At 43.7% G+C, this 8,480-nt stretch overlaps 1 protein-coding gene across 1 annotated transcript in view; it reads right to left on the reverse strand.

Annotated features, from left to right (window-relative positions):
- Window positions 1-789: 789 nt before the first annotated feature.
- The window catches only part of LLGL1 (lethal giant larvae homolog 1 (Drosophila)), a 26,603-nt gene continuing 18,912 nt past the window's right edge, over window positions 790-8,480 (reverse strand). Inside the window, exons 16-26 of the mRNA XM_010296153.1 lie at window positions 8,315-8,468; window positions 7,840-7,990; window positions 7,034-7,150; window positions 6,348-6,514; window positions 5,342-5,606; window positions 4,467-4,620; window positions 3,748-3,785; window positions 3,220-3,267; window positions 2,635-2,677; window positions 1,848-1,909; window positions 790-1,462 (exon numbers count right to left, since the gene is read on the reverse strand). Of these exons, the coding sequence (XP_010294455.1) occupies window positions 1,455-1,462; window positions 1,848-1,909; window positions 2,635-2,677; window positions 3,220-3,267; window positions 3,748-3,785; window positions 4,467-4,620; window positions 5,342-5,606; window positions 6,348-6,514; window positions 7,034-7,150; window positions 7,840-7,990; window positions 8,315-8,468 (1,207 nt within the window). The 3' untranslated portion in view covers window positions 790-1,454. The remainder of the gene's footprint in view (window positions 1,463-1,847; window positions 1,910-2,634; window positions 2,678-3,219; window positions 3,268-3,747; window positions 3,786-4,466; window positions 4,621-5,341; window positions 5,607-6,347; window positions 6,515-7,033; window positions 7,151-7,839; window positions 7,991-8,314; window positions 8,469-8,480) is intronic.

Raw genomic sequence — 8,480 nt, forward strand, 5'->3', positions numbered from 1 at the left:
TCTCAAAGAAGATACTAATACTTTAGAAGGAAGGGTGCCTGAAATGCCACCTGAGCAACAGCAACTCTGCAACCATATTCTCCTGCAGAATAGAAAGTGCCACCCTAGTGCCACCTCTTTTCCTAGAGAGGAAATAAAGGATCCCTCCACCTTGGATAGGAAGATAAAGACAGAGCCCAAAACGAGAAGGCTTCCAAGGAGAGGTTTCCAAAGCATGCTCAGTACCCAGTCTGGGAAGATTTAGTTCTTTCTCACTGACTCTCACAGTGCTACAAGAAAGTTACAGGAGACAAATCAGAGAATACTCTGTTCTTCGCTGGAAAAGAAGAAAGTGGTATTAGGTCAGGGGCAAGGGAACGAAAAAGTTCAGAGAGTAACGAACCGTTCTATGCAGTTTCACCAGTTTCAATTCAAAACCCATTGGTTGACTAGTACAGCGGCATTGCCAGATCCTGTTTCTCCTTTCAGTTTATTATCACCCAAGTTACTTCACGACAAACTAGTAGATATCCTGGGGACTACAATCTGAACCAGTGCCCTTTTCTGGCAACACGATGTTATTAATTGCAGGACAGTGATATGATCAACTTGCTTGCCATGCGTGTCTTCTCCAAACCACCACCTTGCTTAACAAGGCCACTTAATCTCCAGGAGTGCTCTTTGCCTCTACAGCTCAGAGAGGGACAGCTCCACCTTCTTCAAGAGGTAAGTGGGCATGAGCCTGTTGCCAATGTGAAAGAAGCTGCTGACGGAAAGAATAGATATGAGAGCAGACAAGGATCACAAAAAGGAATTCAGAGTTTTATTTCCAAAAAAGAGCAATGTAGTGTTGAAACAAAAATCAAGTTCAGTTAGTTTTCCTCTGATTTGAACAGCTACAAAAATAGATTCTACCCAAATCCATAAAGCCAGTTAACAGTACCATAACAAACAAAAACCAAAATTACTCATTCAGTTACCACATACAGCAGTCACAGGAATCTAGCATATATTATTTAATTTTTTTTAAAAGTAAATTTCTAAAATGTTTCCGTTAAAACTGAAATACCCATATGATTTTAAAAAATTGTACAAAAAATAATTTTAAACCAGTTGGAGGTAACAGTGTGCGTTTATTAAAATCCTGCACCAAGGCAGTAACATTTATAATTTAAAACCCAGCCCAGTAGAAAAGAGAAATGTGCAAACATTTAAAAGTTAGATGTACTCAGAGGCTTGTGGTGCATCAGACCTGGCGATCCACTTCTGTCCTAATGCAAGGCGGGCTCCAAGAGGAGATGTCTCTAATGAGGCACTAAAAGGGGAGGCAGAGACAGGCATGCATATGCATGCAAGTTGTAACTCGCTAGCCTGCGATGCAGGGAGCAGCGGTGCGCTCTCCCCAGGGACGGTTTGCCCAATCAGTAGTGTTATGGCACTCAATCCAATGCCAGAAAGTCCGTGATGAGTTCTGGTCAATCTGCTTTGGGATAAAAGAATGCAAAAGCCATTTTAGAAAACAGAAGTTGAAAGCTAATGAGTTGATATACTCAACAGATTATTGCTATGAGCTCTGGCTACTGCCCCAGATTGCTTTATGGTAAGGTTCAGAAGTAGGCAGGAGCCTTCAAAGGATTTTTAGCTCTTCCTTTAAGACTGATGCAGCATATTTACTCATGTAGCACATAAGGTGATGAACAGTACTAGTACATCACTCAGCCAGCAGCTTCCCATCCTGAAGATTCAGATCAGAGTTCTGCACTATCACAAACCATGTAAATAAGCTGAATTTTATACAGAAACTTCCTTCTACTTTCTGCTTGCTTTGGCTACTTCACTGGGCCTGAAATATCTTTAGCCTCACCTACCTCCTCCATTACTTAGTCCATGTCCTAATGGACTTCTTGCCAAATTTCTTTCTGCATAGCTCCTGCAATGACACAAGAAAAGATTCATTATTGTAGTGCAGTATCTTCCCATCCGCTCCCAGCTGCTGACAGAAGACCAGGATTAGGTAGAGTCCAGAGGAAGTGCGCAGAGCAGAGCATGTCAGGCAGTCACTTATCCTTATACACCAGCAGCTACCAATCCCACCAAGCTTCCTGCATCCGTTGCAAACAGTAGTCCTTTGCCTACACTTCCGTAGCCCCTGTCACCTGAACATCAGTATTCTAGGGAGACAAGATAAAGCCCCGCACCCACGGTGGTAGCTTAGCTCTATTGTATAGACAGAATGGGAGCAGAGATACTGAACACGTCCAAGTGACAGTGTCAAGCCAGGATTAAAACTCCAGAGTCCCATCCTCGGCCAACTAAGCCCATGTGGCCTGCCCTTAGATCAGTATGGGTTGACACAAATAGAAACCTGTATGCGAATACTCAGAGTCCTGTTCCTTTGGGATTTGGGAATGTGATCTCTCCTGCTTTTCGGAGAGAAAGAGACAAAGCATTATTCATTAAAAAATGTCAAGGGACATGTGAAAGAGAACCTGCCTCTCTCTTACTATTGCCCTTCGGTAGTTTGTGGGACACATACATGACCAGATTCCAGCACAAGGATCCCTGCCATCACAGTGGGCATCCCCCTGCTTACAATTAGAAATGCCCTCCCTTGCCAGTCCCACTCATTAGGAACAGAAGTTGGTTGATACTCACCCTCTGCCCCCCTCCAGAGTACTCTGGATCTCCTTCAGGACTTCTGGAAAGCAGAGGGTTAAAGCAGTGAGCCAAACCAGTGGAGATCCACTTTCAGGCAGCAGCCTAGCCACATTCCAGCTCCCCACTGAACAACCTTTAAAACCTGCCTCCCACAACACAGAGGTCAGACCTTATAAATATCATTGCCTCTTCAACAGTACCAGGTTTTTACTGAACAGGCTGGCATAAAGGACTGAAGCAGTCATTTGCCAGAGGAAATGCTGCCAGTCCCAGTGTACCAGAGCCTCAAAAGAACAGGCTGTTCCAGCTGTCATTTTACAAAAGTCCTATTGGAAAAGTAAAGATCCTCTTATCACAGCAGTGAATGCAGCTATGTGGAACAACCCCTGCCTGAAGGCATGACTATGTAACCAACCCCGCCACTTCTACCGATTCATGAAAACCCGGTATTTCTACCCATCTTGTGGAATTGCAGATCCCTTGGAACTGAATACTGGAACCCACAAATTTCCCAGCAGCTTTCTTCTTTTCCCACCCAGAAAGGCACCTGCCCTGTCAGTAGCAAGACTTCATCTCACTCACTTTCGTCATTGAGTAAGGCATGTTCCATCAGCCTCCCAGACTTCCTTTCTAAAAAAAAAAAAAAAAGAGTAGGAAAACAGCTGTTACCTAACAACATATTCCCCTTTTCATGGAAGATGTGCAGTTTTGGAAACCTACAATAGAACTGGATTTATTTCCCCATTAAGTACCTTTTGGCTTTACTGAATGCTTCACAACTAATCCTTAAAGCCTCTCACATACTAAATTGTATTTTCCAGCAGTACTAGTTTGGCTAACAGAAGATCTCATCTGTAATTTCAGACAGTATCTTCCCACAGCCTCTTCCTTCCAGCAGAAACTACATTTTATCCTTTCAAGGCAATCTTGCCACAAGCAACTTACTTTAGAGCTAGCAACTACTGTGTCCAGGCGGGTCACAATGTTTCCCTCATGTCTCTCCTTATTTTCCCCTTTATGAGGTAGAAAATATCAAGTGTAGCAATAGGAGCGATGTTTCAGGGTTTACACCTCACCGTACTACATTTAGTACAATTATTTTTTGCTTACCATCTTCTCCATAGTCTCCCGAATTCCTTCCTGATCCCCTAGAAAAAGAAAGGAGGCAGAAAGCAAACACTGACTTTGAGGCATGAGGATGCAGAGAATTCATGTATACTCTTGACAGCTATGAGAAGCTCCAGTTCATGCTAACTAAATGGTTTGTTGAGCAAGAATGTAGGAAGGGCTTCATCACATGGTGATGCAGAAGTCTGCAGGCACAAAAGAACACTTCCAAATTTTTGGAATAAAATTCCTATACTATCTCCATGAGTGTCAGATCTACTGTTCGCTGATGTTCCAAGAGGAGAGGAGGAACATTAGATTTCCCTTCACAGAGCAACAGTTCAACCTCATCAGTAACACACAGCCTCTGAAGCATGCAAGAGTCAGGTATCAGTCAGACACATCATTAAGGAACAAGTAAAGCAAGCCAGAGCTTACAGTTTATGGCTCTAGCTTAGGTTTACCAATTCCAGTGCTTCACTACTTTGTCCCACCAGCAAGGAGGAAAACAATCAGGGAGAAGGTTATATTCCTCATGCCGAACCATCTAGGAACATTGTTAACAAGAACCTCAAAGGGGTTTTTGGTGGTTTTTTGGTGTTTTGTTTTATTTGTTTGAAAGATGACATTCTTTATAAAATACAAAACTTTGTTGGAAACACTTGAGTGGATCTCACTACTCAGACACAGGCAGCGCGGCGCAAGAGTTTTACAGACTTTACCTGGATTTTCTTGCAGCATTCTCCATGACAGACTTGTTGTGCACATGATTGTTGCTTGTAACTTCTGGCATGTCCACAACACACCGGGGCTCCACTAACCATTTGGTAGAAAGGGAAAACCTCTCAAACTCCGACGGTGAGATCAGATAGAAACCTGCAGATGATTGGGAATTTGTAAGCAAGTCTCAAGTCCAAGAATACAGTTCCAGGACTAGAGGAGATACAAAAAAAAGAACATATCTAAGCATCCTCTACATTTGGCAAAAAGGGCTTGCATTTCCTCCTATATAAATGAGGAGGAATCATTGAGGAAGATATTACCCCAGTTTCCCAAGGATTGATTAGCCTAGAGACTGGGCAATTTAAGATTATGCTGAGAGGTAACTGTATTGTCCTGTGCTGACACTTATGAAAAGCACCATAGAAAGTTGTAAAACCTGAACTGCAAAGCAGAGATCCACCTTCAGCAGCCATAGGATGTTGGATCCCAGTTTTGCAATTTGAGTGTTGAGCTACAGGCATGTATAGGAAGCACAATGCAACCGTTTCCCCAGTGCCTGCTGCTTAGAGACCCATTCTCTTGACTCCAGACAAGAGGAGGGTGGCCAGATGGAAGCTACTTATGGGGCACACGCAACCTGTTAGCTGAAACCACTGTATTCATTAACAGTAATGGAATAAACTAACTTCTGCTTCTCCTAATTCACATGTCAGTACCTGTTGGCAACTGGTACTGGCCAGAAACATATAATGCACATATTTACATAATAGTCACATGTATACACAGCCAGTTCTAAACACTAAGCCCTATAATCCCTTTTCCATTGTCTCAAACACCCAACAGAGGTAGATAATTTTGAAGCAGCACACCTTACCTTGGCCATATTTGGTGAAGACGCAGGATGCAATGCCGCTCACATCCTCTTTGCGGATGCAAGGGTAGCGGATCTGTAACTTGAGGAAAGGCAGTGAGATAATCTGGATGTCTCCCAGGTTAGTCAGGACAGCCAGGTCATTTTCACTGTAATCGTCAGTCTTGCAGCTGCCAAAGTTTGCAACCGTCACCTTTCGTACCCTACAGCCTTCCAGGGCCGTCAGCTTGAGCTTCAGTTTGGAGCTAACCTTGGGTAATGTGAATACCTGTCAACAGAAACAAGACACTGACATCTCTTTCCTGCACAATGGCAGCAGCCGCACCCCAGGACATCTGCTGCTCCCTCCTCTAACAATGCTTTCATTCACAGTGAATACACACAGGTGTAATTTGAGCCAACCTGGCTCCCTGCTCATGGGGCAAGAAGTAATCAGCCACAGTCAGTGTTAGAACCTATTTCTGTTCTGACATCAAGCAGTTTTACCCTTCAGGCTGCAAACTACATTTCTCCCCTAGTTCTTTCAAAACCCATCCATATTTGGCTACAAATTACTACAGAAGGAGAACAGGGTTTACACTGTGTGCTCTTCCACATTAAAAAGTCACGGCCAGCCAACAGAAAGCTACTTCCAGTCATCTCTTTTATGCTGACTAGTTAGTGTGCAGAACAAGCAGCTTTTCAGTTGCTTCATAGAAATGCCTACCAATTCCTGCTTCTGTACTAACCACAGCAAAAGTTCTTTCCCAGATGCAGAAGCAGCCTTGTCCAAAGAGTATAATGTAATATAGGAATACAATATCTATGTTTAGCATGTGCATCACTATGCTGAACATCCAATTTGTCAGCACGCATCTGATTTATGGACTGCACCAAACCAAAACACTGTCCCAGGGGTATCAGGCACAGAAGAATAAGCACTCCCAACAGTTATCTTTCCACTGAGCACTGCTCAGCGCTTTAGCAGAGTTTATGCACAGTCCATATGCACCTCCTGGGTGATACTTACCTTAAATTGCTCTTCAGACACCACCAACAGTTGATGGCTGCCTTGCATATCAGGACTCTTAGAAAGGTCATGTGCTACTTCTAGAGGTTCTGGGAGGGGAGTGCTGCGTCCATCCAAGACAAGTATACCCACAACAGGAGCCCGGTGCATTAGCTGAATCTCTTTGGCTAGACAAGCCAGTTAAGGAGGAAAATAAACAGAAAAACCAAACAGGAGTCTAGTCAGAGACACTGTGTTAGAACCTCACTCACACCCTCTCAGAGACGGAGACCTATACAATATGGCTATAAAAACCCTGCCTAAAAAGATTTAGTAGTTAAAGGATATTTGGACTGAACTGATTCATGTTAAACAGTAACTATTATTACATAAAGATAACAGGTCCAGCTGTCAGAATAAGGTACATGTGCACTGGGGCTTGACAGTAAACTTCAAGGACAGCTAATGCAAGCTTAAATTTCTGAAGTTATTTGGAAATGAAGCCAAGGCACATCAAGCAGTGCTGAAGCTCACTTGAGTCCAGTTGCTGCAGTGAGCATCGCTTAGCTCAGACACTGCTACATTTAGCTCCACTCTCACTGCTAAAAAGCAGTAATTGAGCTATCTTGCTTTTCTGTATGTAACTCTTAGTTACATGAGTGATAGCTCAGATCCATCAGGACCTTGCTTTCACAAGGCATACTTACCCTGCTCTGCCCTGACAGGTTCATCCATCCTCCTCTCTGCTGGAGGAACACGTAAACAGAAGGCATAGACTGTACCTCCATTGGTGCCTGCCCACAAGGATGGGCAGTGGCGGGAGCCTGGAGCAACAAGAAGGCTCATGAGCAAGGCACCATCTGTGACATCCTTGGATAACTGCTTTCCACTAGCTATACGCATCCTCCCTCTGTTTACATCCTAAATATCTTTATATTAGGACAGATATACCAGGGAAACTACAGGTTCTTAGCAATCCTCTTCCTAAAACATGTTTATCAGTAGCCCTGATAAAGGACATGGCATGCGAGTAAAGGGAACAGAGCGCTGTTTCTATCCAACACCACAATTGCTGTGGTTTTCACATATTTATATCACATATGAGCAGAGTAAACTTGTGCATGATATCAGTTGGGGCTCTGATGCACAACCAGCCACCAGCATCACCAAAATTAAAAGACTCTGCTGGGGACAGGCGTGAACTTTAGAGTAATGAGACAAGGGAAAGCTTATACTAAAAAGTCAGATGTCATTCCAGCACATTGGAAAACCATACATAAAGGCTGCATCTAAAGATGAACTACTACTTGTCTTAGATTAGCCAGCAGCCAGAATGGCTAAACAACAATTCTGCGTGACAACATATGCTCTTGTTCTATATTAGTTTTTCAGCACAGCACAAAGTAGGACACAGGAGGTGCCGAATTTTCCTGGCAGTAAATCCTAATACATTCCTTGGCAGGAGGAGGAAAAACTCATTTGGAAGAAAGGAGAGACGTTTTTTTCTACTCACTGTCTCTCAAGAAGGTATCGGCAAAATACAAGGTGCGCACAAAGCCGGTGAAAGAGTCTTCTGCAGACCGGGCTTCAATCTTCCGCTGGACTGGAGCCAGTTCCATTTCCTGCAATGCATCTTGGTCAAATTTGGCATTTGCTTCTCGCACCTTCAAAGATAAGGAGACATTTTGTCAGTCAGTCAAAGACATAAGGGAGAGAGATAGTAAAAGAGGCAGCAACAGAAAGGGAAAGCACCATCATACCAGTGAACAGGTATATTCTGCATCATATGTTCAATTATAGACAGTAAGTTTTCTCTAAAAAGTGACTATTTTATCTAACAGATAGCAGCACCAGAACTTGCCATTTTCACCCTTATACCAGTAGCTACTGATACCATAGCAGGACCGCAGATCACCTCCTGCTCAAGGCAGGACTCTGCATTCTCCAAGCTGTAAACAGACAGGACCCCAAAAAGGTGGACCCCTCACCTCTGAGGCATTTCCACTACCTCCTCGTCGCTTCCTACTGGACACACGGCTTCTTCTGATCCGCCTGAATGACTGACGGAGGGACTTCTTCAGGGATTTCACCCTAGAGAGTGGGCCTTCTAAAGCCAATTGGTCACTGGGATGCAGCGTACACCTGAAAGAGGGA

This window comes from Phaethon lepturus, unplaced genomic scaffold (genome assembly GCF_000687285.1).
Source record: "Phaethon lepturus isolate BGI_N335 unplaced genomic scaffold, ASM68728v1 scaffold22960, whole genome shotgun sequence".
Taxonomy (NCBI): Eukaryota; Metazoa; Chordata; class Aves; order Phaethontiformes; family Phaethontidae; genus Phaethon; species Phaethon lepturus.